The sequence below is a fragment of the Heteronotia binoei genome, chromosome 4 (assembly GCF_032191835.1).
Source record: "Heteronotia binoei isolate CCM8104 ecotype False Entrance Well chromosome 4, APGP_CSIRO_Hbin_v1, whole genome shotgun sequence".
Lineage (NCBI taxonomy): Eukaryota > Metazoa > Chordata > Lepidosauria > Squamata > Gekkonidae > Heteronotia > Heteronotia binoei.
The window spans coordinates 184054521-184077495 of NC_083226.1; the positions used below are offsets into that span (position 1 = coordinate 184054521).

At 45.4% G+C, this 22975-nt stretch overlaps 1 protein-coding gene across 1 annotated transcript; it reads right to left on the reverse strand.

Moving 5' to 3' along the window:
- Positions 1–4067: 4067 nt before the first annotated feature.
- On the reverse strand, positions 4068–20070 carry LOC132570187 (zinc finger protein 394-like). The gene is made up of 4 exons (XM_060236621.1): positions 20030–20070; positions 14916–15135; positions 13431–13833; positions 4068–4108 (listed from the first exon to the last, which is right to left on the reverse strand). The coding sequence occupies exons 1-4, from the start codon at positions 20068–20070 to the stop codon at positions 4068–4070; spliced, it is 705 nt and encodes a 234-aa protein (XP_060092604.1).
- Between the last annotated feature and the right edge of the window lie 2905 nt (positions 20071–22975).

Sequence of the window (22975 nt, forward strand, 5' to 3'; positions counted from 1 at the left end):
GTGGGTCAGCCAGGCCTCAGCAATAGTGAGGACTCCTCAGTACAACGGGAGTCCCCTGTAGCCAGCCGGCTGACCAGAAGGAATACGAGCTGCAGGCTTGTCAGGATTCACAGCCAACAGCTAGGGCAGAGCCACCGAAACCCTCGGCAGGTAACCTCAGTCAGCTGTCCCCAGCCCTCGGGTATCACCCACAAAATTAGAGCGCTGCAGATGGAGGCTGAGTACAGAGCTACAGACAAGACGGCAAAGTGCAGTCTCCTGGCCTGACGCCAGCTGCTTGCTGATAGCAAAGATAGGTAGTTGCAGGACTGTTCCCAGGCACTTCGCTGCAAGCATGATCCTTAGCCTTGGGATATAAAGCCATCCAAGAGAGGCTGTCAGGCATGGATACAATGTGTACGAAAGATGCTAAGCCACCAACTCTGCCTTGCTTGGCTTCTGGAGCCCTGACCTTGGACTAAACAACCCTATCTTTCTCCATTCTGGCACCTGATACTCGAAGTCTGCAAGCCAGTGCAACTAACTTTTCTTCTTTTTTTGTTGCCGTGCTGCAGAAACTGTGCTGTTTAGCGATGTTTAAAAATCTTTAATGAACTTTTATATATCTTAAAAGAGGGTTTGCATTACTTGTGCACACTCTCCTCCTGTGCCCACTGAACTGGGTGCTGCCTGGGTACAAAGAGTGAGGACTCAGGGAGACCCAGGCTTCGGTTCTGCACATGACCGTTTCCAGATCACAGGCAGGTGTGTTGTAAAGTTTAGCTTCAGAGAAATAAGGATTTCTGAGGGTTATTATTATTATTTGAGGTTTAATACTGATTGTAAATTGATTGAGTATATTTGGACCTAATTGATTGTTTACCCACTAAATTGAGTTGAGATATAAATTTGGCCAAGTAAAAACTACAATATTCCCCAGAGAAGAAGAAGATAATAAGATATTGGATTTATATCCCGCCCTCCACTCCGAAGAGTCTCAGAGCGGTTCACAATCTCCTTTCCCTTCCTCCCCCACAACAGACACCCTGTGAGGTAGATGAAGATATTGAATTTATATCCTGCCCTCCACTCCGAAGAGTCTCAGATTGGCTCACAATCTCCTTTACCTTCCTCCCCCACAACAGACACCCTGTGAGGTAGATGGATTTATATCCCGCCCTCCACTCCGAAGAGTCTCAGAGCGGCTCACTATCTCCTTTACCTTCCTCCCCCACAACAGACACCCTGTGAGGTGGGTGGGGCTGGAGAGGGCTCTTACAGCAGCTGCCCTTTCAAGGACAACTTCTGCCAGAGCTATGGCTGACCCAAGGCCATTCCAGCAGGTGCAAGTGGAGGAGTGGGGAATCAAACCCGGTTCTCCCAGATAAGAGTCCACACACTTAACCACTACACCAAACTGGCTCTCAGGGACAAAAAATCTATTGTCCATCCCTGGACCAAAAGAAGCCAAGTTGCGTACGACACGAGCCAGGGCCTTCTCGGTGGCAGCGCCAGAACTCTGGAACGCTCTCCCGGAGGCCATAAGGGCCCTGCGGGATTTGTCTACGTTCCGCAGGGCCTGTAAGACCGAATTGTTCCAACAGGCCTTCAACATTAAACCGAGAGAGAGCTGCCACTGGACATCATATAAAGCACCATGCAGAGTACCGGTGGTCACCACCAAACTTTCAGAACCGCTATATTGTATTGTATTAACACAGCACTATGAAATGTTTTAAATAATTTAAATATGTAATTATGTTTTACATGTTTTATTGGGTTTTAATGGAAGTAATGCGATGTTGTGAGCCGCCCTGAATCCGCTTGCGGAGAGGGCGGGATATAAGCTTAATGTAATAAATAAATAAATAAATAAATTCTCATCCCCTTTGGCTCAAGCCAGGGCACCTTCTCCGGTTGAGGGATGGCCACAACACTGGCCTCAGTTGCCCCTGGGCAAGTACACACACACTCAAACACATGAAGCTGCCTGCTACGGAATTAGACACTTGGTCCATTGAAGTCAGTCTTGTCCGCTCAGTCTGGCAGCAGCTCTGCACAGTCTCAGGTAGAGGTTTTTCTCATCACCTCCAACCTGATCCTTTTAACTGGAGATGCTGCTGGGGGTTGAACCTGGGACCTTCTGCATGCAAAGCAGAGGCTCTGCCAGTGAGCCACAGTAGCAGGATAGCCCTCAAAACAGTGTACTGCTATTGAATCTTTTGATTCAAGCCTCATCACAATGGCAGCAATTGGCACCTGTGACCCCTATGAAAGATCCTTACCCAGAAAGGCCACGCTCCCAGAGTTCTCCAGCATGACTTCCCTGTACAGAGCTCTTTGTCCTGGATCCAGGAGGGCCCACTCAGCCTCCGTGAAAGAGACGGACACCTCCTCGAAGGAAAAGGGTCCCTGGAAGAAAAAGCAGATTCCCTCCTCAGACATCACACCAGGCAGAGGTGGCACCAGGGAAGGGAGTCGTCTGGGAAGGTACAGGGACAGACAGAAGGAACTGGGTTCGGAGGAACTCTCACTCACACACCTTGTAGCGACTGCAGGAGCAAAAGCCCCCTCCCCCCGAGAGGAAGAGGGACCCAGGCTGTCCCCCCTCCCTGCTCATCTCCCCTACCTGGACTGGAGCTGCAGCAGTCGTTTTCACATCTCTGAAAAGAGGAACACTCAACAGCATCTCTTCACTGCTTGTTACTGAGATAAAGGAAGGAGGAAGAGAGTTTGCTTGTTTCTTCCCTCCTGCACACCCCCCCAGGAGTCTTAAACCTTCCCTGAGCAAATTCTTTAACACTTTTTATTACATTATGGGAGAAGCACCAGGGACCTAGAGCAAGTTAGAGCGATTCCTCAGTGGAACAGGCTTCCTCCTGTGGAGGTGGTGGGCTCTCCTTCCTTGGAGGTTTTTAAACAGAGACTAGATGGACATCTGACAGCAATGAAGATCCTGTGAATTTACGGGGAGGTGTTTGCGAGTTTCCTGCATTGTGCAGGGAGTTCGACTAGATGACCCTAGAGGTCCCTTCCAACTCTATGATTCTATGATTCCTGACCATTAGAGCAGTTCCTCAGTGCAACAGGATTCCTCCTCGGGAGGTGGTGGGCTCTCCTTCCTTGGAGGTTTTGAAACAGGGGCTAGATGGCCATCTGACAGCAATGAAGATCCTGTGAATTGAGGGGGAGGTATCTGTGAGTTTCCTGCATTGTGCAGGGGGTTTGACTAGATGACCCTAGAGGTCCCTTCTAACTATTATTCTATGACCATTCTAGAAGAAGATGATGAAGAAGAAGATATTGCATTTATATCCCACCCTCCACTCCGAAGAGTCTGAGAGCAGCTCACAATCTCCTTTCCCTTCCTCCCCTTCTTCCCCCACAACAGACACCCTGTGAGGTGGGTGGGGCTGAGAGGGCTCTCACAGCAGCTGCCCTTTCAAGGACAGAGACTCAGAGCAGTTTACAATCTCTTATATCTTCTTCCCCCACAACAGACTCCCTGTGAGGTGGGTGGGGCTGGAGAGGGCTCTCACAGCAGCTGTCCTTTCAAGGACCACCCTTGCTGGCCCTGGGCAAGAGGCCATATTTGTGAGGCAGAATCTGCCATTCTAGTCTCTATTGTTTTCTGAAATTTTGGATATTTTATATAAATTTTAACGTATTTTAATTGTTGGTTGTTTTTACGAAGAGGTTTTTACGATGTAGCCCACCCTACGCCTGACCTAAGCGAACGGCGGGCTAAAAATCAAACAAAATAACTAAGTAAAGCCACCTTAGTTTCTCTTCTGGAAGGAAGGTGAGATATGAATATTTAAATGAATAGGAGGAATCACCATGAATTTGCGTGATCTCCTTTTAGAGGCATCACAGTGAGTGGACATGGAGTGCCACAAATTAACTCTGTGTTGCGTGAAGAAGGATTTTAATTCTCTTCCTCACCCCCAACTAGTTTCTGCCCATTAAATTCACAGTGTGCCACGGTTGCACCCAGCTACGACAGGTCTTTACCACAGCAGAGGGCATCTTGGGCCTGCTCCGTGGCCTGCGCCCTCTGCCCTTGCTCCAAAGAAGCTCCTTCTGCCTCAGGAATTGCAGCTTCTGTCTTCACGGATGGTGCCCACATCTGAAACAGCAGCGAGGGAGAGGTGTAAGAGATGGAATGGAAGCGAGACCAAGGAAGAGATCTTGCCCCACTCCCAGACTCTGCACCCTCCCATCAGCAGATCTGTTCAGTTATCTGGAGGGATCAGAAATTCTCTAGTAGAAGAGTCTGCTGAAAAAGCCTGTTCAATCTCCCATTTGGATGATCTTCCTGTTTGGCTTGGAAGGCAGACGGAAGCTCCCTATTAAGGGGGATTTTTATTTCTCTGTTCAGGGTATAAAAGACCTCTTCGGGGGGGGTCTATGCCTATGAATTTTAGTTAAAAATTAATCCAAGATGACGTCACGACCCTTGAGCTGTTGATATCGATTTGGAAAAGGTGGGGAGCCACCTCTTTTAAATCTTGATGTCCGGCGTTATCAGAGGGACGTCAAAACAACATCTGCAGAGGATTAAAAAGTCATTCATTTGACTTAAGCCTGCCGGAATCCAGACACTTAAGAAAAGGATTTATAATTGCAAGATGATGAAAAGCTGAAGTGCCAAGAATATCTATTTAAGGTGCTTTTGGTTTACATTTCTACTCTGGAGATTTTCTAAGCTTATCTAAAAGTTGCGGGAGTTTATAAACAGAAGGAATCGTGGGAGGATGGTTGCCTGCCAATTTTGGACTTTTAGAACTTTGTACATTTGGGGGCTTTGGCAAGGCTCGGGAAAAGGACGAAGCAGGTGTTTTTCTTCTGTGGATATTATACACTTCTACAGGCTTTAAATATTGTTGGAACTTATAAATGAACTGAGTTGAAATACAACTGAATTAATGAAGATGGCAGCCTGCCAGAACTGAGTTTAATCGCTTTGAAAGAGCTAGGAGGAAAAAGAGAAAGATTTTCTGAATGTTTGCAGCTGGGATTGTGACGCAGACGAATTCTACATCCCTACAAATTCCAAAGACTGCGATACTTGACACGTGAACAGAGCAATTTGACCCAGGAAGTTAAAGGTTTTGACCAATTAAATAAAGTCTGGAAGGATTATAAAAGCTGTGACATTTGAACCAGGAAGGAATTAAAGCAAAGATCAAGAAGGACCCCTCTAACCATAGAGAAAGAACGAGTGCCGTTTTAAAGGGAAATAAAACTGCCAAATTGGTTAAAAATCAATATCTCAACTTGGGAAGCTAAGAGAAAAACAGGACTAGTTTTGTTTGATACAGCAGGCCCTAAGCTACTGGATTTTGTGTTGAACTTTGATTGGAAAAACTTTTAAGCTCTGGGGGGTATTTTTATGTCAGAAGGAAGGGTAACTCGTGCAAGTGCCCACTCATTTGACAAAATGCAATCTCAATTTGAAGCCCTTGAAGCGAAAATCTTAAAGGCAATGGATAAGATGCAATTGGCAATGAGAAAAGATTTTTAAAAAGAAGTTGGAGATCTCAGGAAAGATATTGAGGGCTTTAAGGATGAGATTAAGGATAGAGTTAAGGAGGTAGAGGAAAAAGTGGATATACATACTTCTACCTTGTTAAAACTCCAAGAGAAGGTTACTATACATGATTGCAAGTTGATGGAAACACAAGTTCGCTTGAGAGGAATACCTGAAGGGGAGGAGGCAGATTTAATGGATCACATGGTGAATATTGTTACTGAATACTTAGAAGAAGATCCTGAAAAATTCAGAAGTATGTTGGATGGAGCTTACAGAGTTAACTCAGCATATGCAAAGAATAAAGGCCTACCAAGAGATATTGTTATAAGACTAAGATCTAAAGATATAGCAGGAAAAATCTTAAAGGTTTTCAAAAAGATTGGATCATAGAAGGGAGTAAAGTCAAAATAATGAAAGAGCTACCAAAACAAGTGATTAATGACAGGAAGAAATACAAGAAGTTAACAGACAGACTACGTACAGAGGGCACAAGATTCAGATGGATGTTACCTGAGGGTCTTGGCTTTGAACATCATGGAACAAGGATTATAATAAAGAGCGAACAAGAGATGCATAGCTTTTTTGAAGAGAATAAAAAGTCTACATCATAATGGAGTATAAATTACTATCTTGGAACATAAATGGACTAAATTCACCACAAAAAAGAACAACATTTCATTGGATTAAAAAGCAAAAATGTAACATAATATGTTTACAGGAAGTCCATATACAACAAAAAGACCGTAAATTTCTGTGGAATAAAAATTTGGGACTGGAATTTTTTTCATTGGCGGAACAAAAGAAAAGAGGGGTAGTCTTCTATATTAAAGAACAATTACAACCAAAACTAATATTTAAAGACAAGGAAGGAAGATATATTGCTGTAGAAGTGATAATTGAGGCGAAAAAAACGTTATTATTAGGATTATATGCGCCCAATGGAGCGAAAGGAAAAGGAAACTGCGGCTTTCTTCCAAATAAATGAAACTGATGACATGGAATTTCAAACAGTATGGGACACTTATAAAGCAGTAATGAGAGGAATATTAATTACATTGAACAATAAAGATAAGAGGGCTAAAGAAGAACGTCTGTCAGCATTAAAAAATGAAATAAGTAAAAAAGAAAGGGAATTAAAAAAAAGGCCTGGGAAAAAGAAATTAATAAAAGAAATTACAATATTACAATCACAAGTAAGACATTTGCTGAATAAAGAACTAGAATGGAACTTAAAAAGTCTGAAACAGAAATCGTTTGAAAGTGCGAATAAACCTGGAAAGTATTTGGCTTGGCAACTGAAGAAAAAGAAAGAAAAGAAAACTATTAATAAAATTATGACTGATGGAAAAACAATAGTTGATCAAGATGGAATTAAAAAAGAATTTTTTAAATATTATGCAAATTTATTTAAAGGTGTGAAAATAAAGAAAGGAAAAATGGAAGAATATCTACGGAATTTTCAAGTGGCACCTTTGACTGAGTACATGAAAAAGACTTTAAATGACCCAATAGAGAAAATTGAAATCGAAGCAGCAATAAAAGCAATGAAAGAAGGTAAGGCCAACGAGGTCTAGGAGTTGATTTTCCCAAAGTTATTTGAATTGGGCTATGATCAGTGTAGGTCTTTGGAAGTATATCAGCTTGCTCCACTGATATTGCCACCGATGTCGACATCCAACTCCTAGACCTCGTTGGACTTTAAACTTGCAAATTTTAAAGGATAAAGATTTTGTAATGGAATCCAAAGAAAAAATAAGAATGTTTTTCGACTGTAACCGGGAAGAAGATACCCCAATCCAAACAATATGGGACACTTTTAAAGCCTTCTTCAGAGGCTTAGCAATTTGTTATTCGGTCAAAAAAAAGAAGCAAAGAACTCAAAAATATAACGACCTATTGGATAGCCTACGTAAACAAGAAAATTTGCAGAAAGTGAGTAATACAGATCAGATAAAAACAAAGATTCGAGCTTTGCAACATCAAATAAACTTATTATTATCAGAAGAGCTCGAGAAGAAGTTAAAATGGACTAGACAAAATTATTTTGAAAATGCAAACAAAACCAGCAGGTGGCTAGCCTTTAAATTGAGAAAAGAAAGAGAAAAAAAAATTATTAGATCATTAAAAGATGAGAACCAAACAGAAGTGGTGAAAGAGGCACAATTAAAAGAAGTGGTCACAAAGTTCTATTTGAAACTATATCAGAAACAGCAAACATCTGAGTCTCAACAGAATGAGTATATAGAGCAAGCTAAGATGAAACAAATTACAAATCAACAACGGGAATCTTTGGAAAACTCGATAACAATACAAGAAATTGTTGAAGCAATAAAAAACCAGAAAAATAATAAGGCCCCCAGTTTAGATGGCCTACCGGTCGAATTCTATAAGTGCTTCGAAGAGACTCTCCTACTGCCATATAAGAAAGTACTGGAAGGAATAAATGAAACAACTAAAATGCCTGAGTCATGGAAAGAGGCGCTAATCTCATTACTGCATAAAGAAGGGACTGAACCAACTGATATTAAAAACTATAGGCCGATCTCTTTGTTGAATGCGGATTATAAAATCTTTGCAACTATATTAACGAACAGACTTTAAAAAGTTATTCCGAATATTATACATGAAGACCAGTCGGGCTTTATTCCAGGAAGAGTAATGAGACAAAATGTAAGAGTACTTATGAACATCCTAGAATATTATAAGGAACACCCGGATAAGCAACTTGCAGCAATCACATTAGATGCGGAGAAAGCCTTCGATAATGTTAACTGGAGCTTCATCCTTAAAACTTTGACATCAATTGGTTGTGGAGAAAATTTTGTAAAATTGGTTAGGTCAATTTACTCAAGCCAAAAAGTGAGAATCAATGTTAACGGCTCCCTGACCGATCCAATAAAAATTGAGCAAGGTACCAGGCAAGGATGCCCATTGTCCCCTATCCTCTTTGTGTTAGCATTGGAACCGTTACTGCAAATGATCAGAGAAGATTTGGAGATCAAAGGCGTGAAGATCAAGAGAGAAATTTATAAAACGCAGGCCTTCGCCGATGATATATTAATTACTTTGGAAGACCCAAATTGCTCAATTGGAAAGTTGATGATCTGCCTAAAACAATATGGCGAAGTAGCAGGGTTCAAGGTTAACTATCAAAAAACAAAGTTTCTATCCAAAAATATGACGAAAGAACAAATATCTGAACTGGAAATTAAATCAGGATTTCATTATGAAAAAAAAGTGGGAATTGGAGGAAACGAAATTACGGCCAACTCTCCCTTATACTTGCTCTCCAGCTTCCTTAGGTCTTTATGCTTTTTGTGGCAAAATGCCCAATTATCTATCAGACCTAACCACTCCAAGTCATCGCAGGGCATTTATGTTGGCCAGACTAAACGCGTTTCCCTCCAAAGTTTTACAAGGGAGATATCAGCGAGTCCCTTTAGCCGACAGACTTTGCTCCTGTGGAGCGAATACCCCTGACTCAATCCAGCATATATTGCTTGATTGTTCTTTTTACCATAACCTCCGTAAAGATTTATTTGGCAAGCTTTCTTTTTCTCCAGATTTGTCTATTCTGCCACCCTGTTATTATTTATTGAGTGATACTGAGGGGGTGGTTAGTGAGGCTGTGGCAAAATTTCTGGCTGACATCCTTAAATTTAACTCTGACCATGTTTGAATGTATCTGTAAGCTCGGTTTTATTTTGATTTTATCTCCAATGTTTAAATTTTTATATTCTGTGTATTTTTATCTGAATCTATTATGCCATTAAAGGTTTGGTATGGTATGGTATGGTAAGTAAAATATTTAGGTATAAATTTAACAACAGAATTGAAAACATTGGTAAGAGATAATTATAAAAAAATACTAAAAGAGATCAAAGCAGATTTAGAACGGTGGGTTGACCTGCAAATCTCTCTGTTGGGTAGAATTGCAACAGTCAAAATGAATGTACTCCCGAGAGTATTGTTTTTGTTCCAAATGATACCAATTATACTTCCAAAAATCTTCTTCAAGCAACTTAATAAAATAGTGGCAAGTTTTGTCTGGCAAAATAAAAAACCCAGGATCAAACTGAAAGTCTTACAAGATAATAAAGAAAGAGGTGGGTTTGCCCTGCCAGAATGGCAAATCTATCATAAAGCGTGTGTCTTGACCTGGGCCAAGGATTGGTTGTTATTAGAAAATAAAAGACTCTTAACACTGGAAGGTGCTGATTTGGCTAAAGGGTGGCACTCATATATATGGTACGAAGACCCAACAAAAGGAAGTATCTTCCTCAGGCATGAAATAAGAAAATCATTGTTCAAGACGTGGTCTGAAATCAAAAAACAGGTGTACAGGTATACTCCTAAATGGCTCTCTCCAGTTGAAGCTTCGATGCACCCAAATCTCTTTCACTGGGGAGATAATTACACCTATGAGTCCCTACTTGATGCCAAGCACGAATTGAATATTGAGGAAAATACCAACATGGATTGGTGGCTTAAAGTGCAAGTTAGATCAAGATGCAAAATGGATAAGGGATTAGGATTTTCCAAAAAGTTAAATGAATTTGACCGTATTATATTGGAAACAGATCGGAAACTTATTTCAAAAATTTATAATTGGCTGTTGGACTTGAAAATGCAAGATGAAAGTGTGAAAGAAAATTGGGTTAAATGGATGCAGGACTTTGGTTATGCTATTGAATTAAGTGAATGGGAGAAAATATGGAAAGAGAATTTGAAATTGACAAGATCCTCCCAGTTTAAAGAAAATTTATACAAAATGGCCCATCGATGGTATTTTACCCCGGAAAAGCTTTCTAGAGCCTTTCCGAATACATCTGATAAATGTTGGAAATGTGGCAAAGTAAAAGGTTCCTTATTTCATATGTGGTGGAAATGCGACCTTGCCAAAAAATACTGGGTACAAGTATCGCTTTGGTGCAAAAAGATATTAAAAGTAAGCATTCCCCACGTACCAGAACTATATTTATTAAATATATGTAAAGTTCCACTACCTAAAACAACGAAAAAGTTACTAATCCACATTATTACAGTAGCGAGGATTTTATTTGCCAAATATTGGAAAACGTCTCAGATACCAACTAAAAGGGAGTTTATGTTTAACCTTCGTGATGCTGCAGAAATGGATATGTTAACTTATAGGTTGAAAGATGGTAATCTGGAAGAGTGTAAGAAAACTTGGTATCCAATGTATGAATGGGCCAAACAATTGGGATTTGAATGGATAGAATAACATTACTTGTATTAGTCTCAGTAATTTCGCTCCATTAGATAAATGTATATAGGTTTGTCAATAATGCTTTTGTTGTTGTTGTTGTTGTTTAATTGTTTATTTGTTTTTTGTCTTTTGTTGTTGTAAATAAAATTCTTTTTTGTGAGGAAAGAAAGAAAGAAAGAAAGAAAGAAAGAAAGAAAGAAAGAAAGAAAGAAAGAAAGAAAGAAAGAAAGAAAGAAAGAAAGAAAGAAAGTAAGGCCCCTGGGCCAGATGGATTCACATCTAAATTTTATAAAATCCTCAAAGACGAGATAACACCCAAACTGATGAAATTGTTAAACACAATAAGAGAAAATGGAAAAATTCCAAATACTCGGAGAGAAGCTATAATTTCTTTGATTCCTAAAGAAGATAAAGATGTCACAAATGTAAAGAACTACAGACCAATTTCATTGCTAAATAATGACTATAAGATCTATACAAGAATTTTGGCAGAATGACTGAAGCAATATTTGATTAATTTTATAAAAAAAGACCAAGCCGGATTTCTTCCTAAAAGACAGATAAGAGACAATGTAAGAGCTGTTATCAATGTTGTGGAATATTATGAGAAACATCCAGAAAAGGAAGCGGCTTTATTTTTTGTGGACGCAGAAAAAGCCTTTGATAATTTAAACTGGGACTTTATGTTTGTAGTAATGGAAAAAATAAATTTAGGGGAATATTTATAAAGATGACGAAAGCAATATACACGGAACAATATGCAAAATTGTGTATAAATGCAGATCTTACAAAAGAGTTGAAGGTAAGCAAAGGTACAAGACAAGGATGTCCGTTATCACCATTGTTGTTTATAATGACTCTTGAAATTCTATTACAACAAATACAAAATGACAATGAAATAGAAGGATTAAAAATAAGAGGATTCTCTTATAAATATAAAGCTTTTGCAGATGATATTGTGTTCATAATAGAGAATCCGATTCAAGTGTCACCGTTGCTGTTAGCTAAGATAAAAGAATATGGAGAGTTAGCAGGACTAAACATAAATAAAGAGAAATCGAAATTTTTATGTAAAAATATGCAACCAAATAGATTTAAAGAATTGCAAACGGTGATGGGTTGTGAAGTCACGACCAAAGTTAAGTATCTTGGAGTGGAAATAACTATGAAGAATATTGATTTGTTTAAAAATAATTATGAAAAACTGTGGTGTAAGATGGACAAAGATTTGATGAAATGGAATAGACTTAACTTGTCCTTATTGGGCAGGATAGCTGCAATAAAGATGAACATTTTGCCAAGAATAATGTATTTGTTCCAAACTATCCCGATTGTGAAGGATACCAAACAATTTAACAAATGGCAAAGGAAAATTTCTGATTTTGTATGGGCTGGAAAGAAACCAAGGATTAAGATGAAGATTTTAATAGATGCCAAAGAGAGAGGTGGTTTTCAGCTCCCAGATTTAAGATTGTATCATGATGCGGTCTGTTTGACATGGATCAAAGATTGGATAATGCTGTTAGATAAAAAACCTTTATGGTTAGAAGCTCATGGGAATAAATTCGGCTGGCACGCATATCTGTGTTATGGGAAGAATAAGATGGACGGCTTTTTCTCTCACCATTATATGAGAAATAGTTTGTTAAACACTTGGATAAAATATAAGAAATATGTCGACGAGAGAAAGCCGCTTTGGATAGTCCCAGCGGAAGTAATAAAAATAACAGCTGAATCTGATGAAGAAAGAGCGATGTCATACAATCAACTGCTTAAGATCCAAGGAAACAAAATTGAATTAAAATCTGCGGAAGAGTTAAATAATAAATATGATGGTTTCAGATGCAACAAATTAAAAGCTTGATGGAAAATGATATTAAAATGGATGGAATTAGACGCAAGCAAATGGAACTGGAAAGGGTCCTGCTTGGAGATAATGAAAAATTAATATCGAAAGTATATAAATTACTATTGAAATGGTTTACAGAAGAAGAAGTAGTAAAATCTCAAATGGTAAAATGGGCAATTAATGTGAATAGAGAAATACTTGTGAAAAAGCGAAGGAGTATTGGAACATGATACAACAAGAAATCTCCAAAATTTTGGGTTATGACTTCAAGAAAATTGCAGAGACTTTTTTGCTTGGATTACAATTAGAAAAATTTCCAAAGGAAGACAGGACTTTAATTTGGTACTTGCTCTCAGCTGCTAGGACATTGTATGCGCAGCTTTGGAAACAAGGAAAAATACCAGAGAAATGGGATTGGATTGTGAAAGTTTTATCATGGAGTGAAATGGACAAATTAACTAAAACTTTAAAAGACTATGACTTAGACTTCTTTAAAAAGGAGTGGAAGAAATTCAAAGGATATTTGGAGAACGAGTGGAACATAAAAAGACATTCGGCAATTTTTTAGTATTAATTAAAAGTATTATATTTTGATAGATTAGTGGTACCTTTAAAATTGAATTCAAATTTGTAACTTCGGGGAAGTCAAGATTGGAGGGAAGTGGGTGAAATATCATATGGTTTAGTGTAAGAAAAAGATAATTAAATATTGTAACCATGTGTTATTAATAAATTGTTAAAACACAATCTCCCATTTGGATGATTAGCACTTGGACAGATGTCTGGCAGGGAACCTTTGGGAGAAGGCCAGATATGATTGCTTGAATTGGACATACCTGGATGGAGTCCCCTCACCTGTTCTGCCTGCCTCTTCTCCTCTGCCTGACTCAGGAGGAAGCCTTCGGCCAGAGCCACTGCCTGGGAACTGGTCTCCGGCCCACATTCCCTGACCCAGCTCTGCATTTCCTGGGGCAGAACAGTCAGGAACTGCTCCAGGATCACCAGGTCCACAATCTGCTTCTTGGTGAGCCTCTCTGGCTTCAGCCACTGGCTGTAAAGTCCATGGAGCTGGCTGCAGACCTCTCGGGGCCCATCGGCCTCCGGGTAGCAGAATTGCCGGAAGCGTCTGCAATCTACATCTGAGATGGCAGTGAGCTGATCATGGATAATTGGCACCAGGCGTTCCCAGAATTCAACATCACTCCCAGCTTGGGTGGGATGAAGGCTTTCAGTTGCTGCCTTGCCAGTTCCAGGTCCTTCTGGGTTCTGCTCTTCCATCTCTTTTCCCTTCTCTCTGGTCTCCTCTGACCGGGTAATGATGCCTTTAGTCCCTTGGGTATGAAGAGCAGCGTCTCTCTGGAGGAAAGCAAAGTCACAGACAGTCACATGGAAAGTCAAAGCGAATGGAGATACAGCACTGCATTCTCCACTGCAGGGGAAGCCAAAGTGCTTGGCATTCCCGCCAGCCAATCAGCATGAAAGAGTCATCCCATTAGATCCCCTTTGGGCCTCCTTTCTGCATTTAAGTAGGAAAAGTTGGAAGGGACCTCCAGGAACGTCTAGTCCAGCCCTGCACAATGCAGGAAACTCACAAACACCTCCCCCTAAATTCACAGGATCCTCATTGCTGTGAGATGGCCATCTAGGCTCTGTTTAAAAACCTCCAAGGAAGGAGAGCCCACCACCTCCCGAGGAGGAAGCCTCTTCCACTGAGGAATCCCTCTAACGGCCAGGAAGTTCTTCTTAATGCTGAGCTGCCTCCTCTCCAGGCTAAACATCCCCAGCTCCTTCCACCTTTCCTCCTAGGACTTGGTCTCCAGACCCCTCTCCATCTTCGTCGCCCTCCCCTGGACCCTTCCAGCTGGTCTAGACCCTTCTTCAAATGTGGGGCCCCAAACTGAGCCCCATTTGCCTCCAGCTCAAGCTGCCCCTTTGTCTCCAGCTGCAGACAGAGCCGAGGTGTGGCCAGGGAGGCGCTTCCTTCCGGACTCCCTCCCCCGCCCCCCACTGCAAACGGGGTTGCCAACCTCCAGGCGGGTCTCCAGCTCTCCCCCCGGGATGACCACCCACCTCCCGCCGGGAGAGACCAGTTTTCAGGGGGGGAGCCCGGGCCCCGGAGGGAGGGAGGGAGGGAGAGGGGTGGCTGTCCCCGTCTCGGGTTCCCCCCCCAGCTGGCCCTCCCCGCCATGCACCCCTCCCCCAATGCCCAGGGACTTCCCGCCCGCCCGGGAGCTGGCAACCCCTCCCTCCGTCTGCTGCTGCCTGCTGGGGTTGCCAACCTCCAGGGGGGTCTCCAGCTCTCCCCCGGGAGGACCACCCACCTCCGCGGCTTCCCGCTCCTCTTCCGCGGGCTGCAGACCCTGCTCCGCCCCCTCCCCGCCTTCCCGGTCCTCCCGCGGCCGCTCCAGCCGCCCACTCGCTGGCTTTAACCCTCTCGGCGCTGCAGAGGGAGGCAAGGGGCGCCCCGCCGTCTCCTGCGCCGAGAGGAGCTCCGGCTGCTGCTCAGGGCTTTGTGGCTCTTCTGCACCAGATCTGGGGAGGCTGCAGGACAGGGAGGGGCAGATGGACAGTGGCTGGATGCTGCTGCTGCTGCAGCCCTCGGCCGGGGCAGGGGAAGGACCTCAGAGAAGCCCTGTTGCCCCCCACCCCACCCCAGCACCAAGAATACAGAGCATCCCTGCCCCAGACAGAAGAACATAAGGGAAGCCCTGTTGGATCAGCCCAGTGGCTCCTCCACCCCAACACTGCGTCACACAGTGGCCAACAAACCAGGGGCCCTCAGGAGGTCCACCAGCAGGGTCAGGACTCCAGAAGCCCTCCCACTATTTCCCCCCAAGAAACAAGAAAACAGAGCATCACTGCCCCAGAAAGAGTTCCATTTATACCCTGTGGCTAAGATCCAGATGGACCTATGCTCCAGATGTTTATCCAGCCCTCTCTTGAAGCTGGCTATGCTTGCAGCTGCCGCCACCTCCTGTGGCCGTGAATTCCTCGTGTTAATCACCCTTTGGGTGAAAAAGGACTTCCTTTTATCCGTTCTCACCCGACGGCTCAGCAATTTCATTGAGTGTCCATCAGTTCTTGTATTGTGAGAAAGGGAGGAAAGTTCTTCTTTTTCCACCTTCTCTATCCCATGCAGAATCTTGCAAACCTCCTCCTCTAGCACCTGGGTGGCAAAGCAGCTTGTTGGGCCCCTCAAGCTGCGGTCCGAGAGTGGAAGGTGCCGGGGTGCAGGGAGACCTTTGGTTGATTGAGCAGCAGAGGAAAAGGAAGAAGAGGAACCTCCTGATGACACTTGGGGTGGTTTTTTTGGCCACTTTGTGACACAGAGTGTTGAACTGAGGGGCCATTGGCCTCACCCAACAGGGCTTCTCTTATGTTCTTACGTGACACAGAGTGTTGGACTGGATGGGCCACTGGCCTGATCCAACAGGGCTTCTCGTATGTTCTTATGTGACACAGAGTGTTGGACTGGAGGGGCCATTGGCCTGATCCAACATGGCTTCTCTTATGTTCTTATGTGACTCAGAGTGTTGGACTGGATGGGCCACTGGCCTGATCCAACAGGGCTTCTCTTATGTTCTTATGTGACTCAGAGTGTTGGACTGGAGGGGCCACTGGCCTGATCCAACAGGGCTTCTCGTATGTTCTTATGTGACACAGAGTGTTGGACTGGAGGGGCCATTGGCCTGATCCAACATGGCTTCTCTTATGTTCTTATGTGACTCAGAGTGTTGGATTGGATGGGCCACTGGCCTGATCCAACAGGGCTTCTCTTATGTTCTTATGTGACTCAGAGTGTTGGACTGGATGGGCCACTGGCCTGATCCAACAGGTCTTCTCTTATGTTCTTATGTGACTCAGAGTGTTGGACTGGAGGGGCCACTGGCCTGATCCAACAGGGCTTCTCTTATGTTCTTATGTGACTCAGAGTGTTGGACTGGATGGGCCACTGGCCTGATCCAACAGGGCTTCTCTTATGTTCTTATGTGCCTCAGAGTGTTGGACTGGATGGGCCACTGGCCTGATCCAACAGGTCTTCTCTTATGTTCTTATGTGACTCAGAGTGTTGGACTGGATGGGCCACTGGCCTGATCCAAAAGGGCTTCTCTTATATTCTTATGTGACACAGAGTGTTGGACTGGATGGGCCATTGGCCTGATCCAACAGGTCTTCTCTTACGTTCTTATGTGACTCAGAGTGTTGGACTGGATGGGCCACTGGCCTGATCCAACAGGGCTTCTCTTACATTCTTATGTGACACAGAGTGTTGGACTGGATGGGCCACTGGCCTGATCCAAAAGGGCTTCTCTTATGTTCTTATGTGACACAGAGTGTTGGACTGGATGGGCCATTGGCCTGATCCAACAGGGCTTCTTTTATGTTCTTATGTGACACAGAGTGTTGGACTGGATGGGCCATTGGCCTGATCCAACAGGGCTTCTCTTATGTTCTTATGTTTCAGAAGAAGTGCAGATTTATACCGCTCCCTTCTATCTGAATCAGAGACTCAGAGGGGCTTATAATCTCCTTCCTTTATCTTGTCCCCCCACAACAGACAAGCTGTGAGGTGGGTGGGGCTGAGAGGGCTCTCACAGCAGCTGCCCTTTCAAGGACAACTCCTGCCCCATCCCCTTGTGTCCCGCCAACATCTTCACCTCTGTTTCCCCGGCCTCCCATCTCTACTCCCCCCCCCAAGAGGGGCTGCTAGCGCTTCTATCCCAGTGCCACCCCCCCCCCCCCACGCCCAACTGATGTGAAAGGTCCCTTTGCTCTAAAGTAAGATCGTAAATCGTTTGTCAAATTATGAGGCTGGCTGGGAGATAGGGTTGCCAGCTCTGGGTTGGGAAATTCCTCGAGATTTGGGGAGAGCAGGGAGGAACCTCAGTGGGGTCTAATGCCAGAGAGTCTCCCTCCCCCCCTCCAAAGCAGCCATTTTCCCCCAGGGAACGGATCTCTGTGGTCTGGAGATCACTTGCAATTCTGGGAGATCTCCAGGCCCCACCTGGAGGTTGGCAACTCCCACAGGGCAGGGTGCCAGCACACTTTGCGGAAGAAGTGGTATCATGCCACCTAGACCAGAGCCTCGCTTTTTGGCTCATCACTGGAAGTGCCCACTTTCACATCCAATGCCAGAAAGACTGCCACCGCATATGCCTCAGTCATTGGACTTTGACCCCCCCTGAAATATTTACAGTGAGTCTGAGTAGAAGATATGAAGCCAGAGGGGCTGAGGCAGCATAAGGCAGCTTCATGAGTTCATGCATGACTGGGGAGGAGCTGAGGTGTAGAGCATCTGCTTGGCACGCATTAGGTCCCCGGGTTCAATTCCTGGAATTCCCAGTAGAACAAAGCAGGAGTCCAAGAACAACTCCTGCCCCCCCCCCCCCCCGTGTCCCTTTATTCTGGATTGCATTAGCGTGGGATCAAAGGTTTTCTGAATGTGTTAATTTTACAATTCCGCTATTGGATTTTCACTTGGTATTCCTTTGCATTCTAAACCCCACCAGCTCCATATAGCTCTGCTCACTGTACCCCATTCCTCGTCTGAAGTGGTGTGCTTCTAGCACACGAAAACTTCCATTCTAAATAAAAGTTGGTCTTCAAGGGGCCACTAAACTCCTGCTTTGTTCTACGGGAGAGCCAGTTTGGTGTCCTGGTTGAGTGCATGGACTCTTATCTGGGAGAACCCGGCTTCATTCCCCACTCCTCCACTTGCACCTGCTGAAATGGTTCTGAGTTAGCCATAGCTCTGGCAGAGGTTGTCCTTGAAAGGGCAGCTGCTGTGAGAGCCCTCTCAGCCCCACCCGCCTCACAGAGTGTCTGTTGTGGGGGAAGAAGATATAGGAGACTGTAAGCTGCTCTGAGTCTCTGATTCAGAGAGGAGGGTGGGGTATAAATCTGCAATTTTTCTTCTTCTTCTTGGCTTCAGACCAGCACGGCTGCCCACCTGGATCTTTCATAGAATCATAGAGTTGTAAGGGCCCTCCAAAGTCATCTAGTCCAACCCCCTGCACGATGCGGGAAACTCAAATTCCTCTCCCTAAATTCACAGGATCCTCATTGCTGTCAGGTGGCCATCTAGCCTGGGTTTAAAAAACCCCAAGGAAGGAGAGCCCACCACCTCCCGAGGAGGAAGCCTGTTCCACTGAGGAATCGCTCTAATGGAGCCAGCATCTAATGCTCCTTCTGCATGAAATTCCCAGTAGAAAAGGACCTAATGGTGGTGGGGGGGGAACCAAGTTGATGGGAAAGCCCTGGGCTGAGACACTACCAGTCTGAGTAGAGGCAGGCCTGGCCTGAAGGGACAGAGTGGGGTTGTCTGATTCAGTAGAAGGCGGCAGCTTCATGGATCTATCTAGGATCGCTTCAGCTTTTGCACCTCCTTTCTTGGGCCCTGAACATTTTGAGCACTGCTGAGATGGGGCTGTGGCCAGCCAGCCTGGGAGAACAGCTGGGTTCAAAAGCCCGGTATATTATAGTGGATTCTATGGATCGATGAGGCGAGGTGGCAGTCAGCTCTTTATTGATTTCAGCATAGTACAGGTGAAGCAGAAGACTAGGCCAACAGAGCCAACTATATACACACACACATCAACGAAAAGGATCTAGGGGTCTTAGTGGATCATACGCTGAACATGAGCCAACAGTGTGATGCGGTGGCTAAAAAGGCAAATGCAATTTTGGGCTGTATCAACAGAAGTGTAGTGTCCAGATCACTTTATGTGATGGAATCGTTTTAATCTGCTCTGAAGACCTCATCTGGAGTATTGTGTTCAGTTTTGGGCACCACATTTTAAGAAGGATGTAGACAAGCTGGAACGGGTCTAGAGGAGGAAGACAAAGATGGAGAGGGGTCTGGAGACTAAGTCCTATAAGGAAAGGTTGAAGGAGCTGGGGATGTTTAGCCTGGAGAGGAGGCGGCTGAGAGGTGATATGATCACCATCTTCAAGGACATGACGGGCTGTCATATAGACGATGGTGTAGAATTGTTTTCTGTGGCCCTGGAAGGTTGGACAAGAATCAGTGGGTTGAAATTAAATCAGAAGAGCTTCCGGCTCAACATTAGGAAGAACTCCCTGACCCTTAGAGCGGTTCCTCAGTGGAACAGGCTTCCTCCTCGGGAGGTGGTGGGCTCTCCTTCCTTGGCGGTTTTCAAACAGAGGCTAGAGGGCCATCTGACAGCAATGAAGATCTTGTGAATTCAGGGGGAGGTGTTTGTGAGTTTCCTGCTTTGTGCAGGGGGTTGGACTAGATGACCCTGGAGGCCCCTTCCAACTCTATTGGTCCATTCAAACCAGCAGGGGGCCTGTGATTGGAGCAGGGCAGCAGGGATTAGATTGCTCCCAAATTCCCAAGCTCTGGTCGTCTGGCTCCAATGAGCCAGGCAGGAACACCCCATTCAGTTCTCACTGGAGTCCACATACACAATACCCGGCTTCGTCCTCCTGAAGCAGCACTGGGGGGCCTCCCATGCTTCTCAGCCTGGCCTGCTTGCAGGGCTGTTGCAGGGAGGGAGGAGGCGGAAGAACCCCAAGGGCCCCCCAAGCTCCATAGCAGAATCAGCGTCCGGTTGAAGGCCTTTTTGCTCCACTGAGCAGGCCAAGCGGCGCCATCTCCTGGCGGGGCAGCGGTGGCCCAAACCCAGGGATCAGAGCCAGCCAGGGGCCACTGGGCTCCAGTCTGGCTCCAGCGCCCAAGAGGCAGAAAGCCAGGGGGACACCTGGCAGGATGCGGCTGCTGGATCCCTTCCACCCTGTCGGGCCGCCCTGGCTTCTCCTGCACCTCCTCCTCTGGGCGCAGTTCTCGGGTGGGCGGGTGCCCCATTGGAAGGAGGGGGTGGCAGCCGGCCTACAGGGAGGGTGTTCCCCCCTTTGGGGGTCGGCGAGTAGGATCTCCCAGGAGGCACGGTGGCTCAGTGGTAGAGCATCTGCTTGGTAAGCAGAAGGTCCCAGGTTCAATCCCCGGCATCTCCCACTAAAAAGGGTCCAGGCAAGTAGGGACCCTGGAGAGCCGCTGCCAGTCTGAGCAGACAAGACTGACTTTGATGGACTCAGGGGTGTCAGATTCAGCAGAAGGCAGCTTCCTATGTTCATTTATATGCTCAGGAAGACTCCTGGCTTTGCTAAAAGCGCCCCCACCCACGGCACTCCAGGTTTCTCCTGAAATCTCATGCTTTAAGGGTGAAATAACCCTCCCCCCACCTTTACATAAGCAACACCTGAAAGGTGAGATTAGAGGAGAGCCGTGGGTTGCCCTCCATGGGCAGCGCTGGAGGGATTCCCGTCCGGAGGGGGCGGGGCTGGCAGCCTTTCCCAGCCCTACCAAAAAAGCAACCATGCAGGTTAATCCCTCCTGGGCGTGCCCACTGTAAGAGACTGTTGGGATCCCCTCCTGGGCTGTTTCGGCAGGGCCAGCCTTCATCTAAAAGCGAGCTGAAAGAGGACGGTTTTGCAAGCCCTCCGAAACTGGTTTAGGTCTCGCAGGGCTCGCACCTCCTCTGGTAGTTGATTCCACCATTGGGGAGCCATTGTTGAGAAGGCTTGCTCCCTCGTTGATTTCAATCTAGCCTCCCTTGGTCCAGGGATTTTTAAAAGATTTTGAGAACTAGATCTCAGTGCTCTCTGAGGAACATATAGGGAGAGGCGGTCCCTAAGGTAGGCAGATCCTCGGCCATATAGGGCTTTAAAGGTAATAACCAGCACCTTGTAGCGAACTCGGAACACAATTGGCAGCCTGTGCAGTTCCCGCAGCCAAGGCTGTACGTGTTCCCAGTGAGGTAGTCCCACTAACAGCCTGGCTGCCGCATTCTGCACTAGCTGCCACTTCCGGGTTCTGTACAGGAGCAGCCCCACGTAGAGGGCATTACAGTAGTCTAATCTCGAGGTGACCGTTGCATGGATCACAATTGCCAGGTCGCTACGTTCCAAGAAGGGGGCCAACTGCCTCGCCCTCCTAAGATGGAAAAAGGCGGATTTAGCAGTGGCAGCTATCTGGGCTTCCATTGTCAGGGAAGGCTCCAGTAGCACTCCCAAACTTTTGACCCTGCGCACTGGTATCAGTGACGCACCGTCAAAAGTTGGTAGGGAGATCTCCCCTCCAGGCCTGCCGCGGCCTACCCAAAGGACCTCAGTCTTCGCTGGATTCAGTTTCAGCCCGCTCAGCCTGAGCCAACCAGCCACGGCTTGCAACGCCCGGTCCAGGTTTATAGGGACATCGTCAGTCCGGCCGTCCATCAGTAGATAGAGCTGGGTGTCATCAGCGTACTGGTGGCAACCCAGCCCATACCCCCGGACGATCTGGGCAAGGGGGCGCATGTAGATGTTAAACAACATTGGGAGAGAACCGCTCCCTGAGGCACCCCACAATTAAGTGGGCGTCTCTGGGACAGCTCCCCTCCAATCGCCACCCTTTGTTCCCGACCTTCCAGGAACGAGGAGAGCCACTGTAAGGCTAGCTCCCGAATTCCTGCATCGGCGAGGCGGCGGCTCAGCAGCCGATGGTCGACCATATCGAACGCGGCCGATAGGTCTAACAGCAGCAACACTGCCGAGCCGCCTCGATCAAGGTGTCGCCGAAGGTCATCCATGAGGGCGACCAGAACTGTCTCTGTCCCATGGCCCGGGCGGAAGCTGGACTGGCACGGATCTAAGGTGGAAGCGTCATCCAGAAATTCCTGTAATTGCAACGCCACAGTCCTCTCTATGATTTTGCCCAAAAAGGGCAAGTTTGAGACCGGCCGGTAGTGGGCCAATTCGGCCAGGTCTGATGTAGCCTTTTTCAAGAGAGGGCGGACCACTGCCTCCTTCAGGCAAATATCAAAAAAGGTTGTTAGACCATGGTTTCCGGTAATTGAACATTTATCGCAAAATGATATTATACCAAATAACCCTTTGTATGCTAACTTGATATACTTTTAAAGTTTGAAACCATGAAAGTTATATGTATTTGACAATCCAAGGAAAGGAAAGTTCCCCTGTGCAAATGCCAGTTGTTTCCAACTCTGGGGTGACGTTGCTTTCCCAATGTTTTCACGGCAGACTTTTTACGGGGTGGTTGGCCATTGCCTTCCCCAGCAAACTAGGTACTCATTTTACTGACCTCGGAAGGATGGAAGGCTGAGTCAATCCTTGGGCTGGCTACTACAACCAGCTTTCGCTGGAATAGAACTGTCGTGAGCAGAGACTTCAGATCACAGTACTGCAGTACTGCTGCTTTACCACCCTGCGCCACGGGGCTGCTTGACAATTCAAAGGAAACCCTAAATTCCATTATGTTAATTCAGCATTTGTATTTTGTTTTGTATTTTTATTGCATTATGTGTTAGGTAATATAAAATGTAATAAAAATGGAAATGGGGAAAGAAAAAGAACTGCTCTT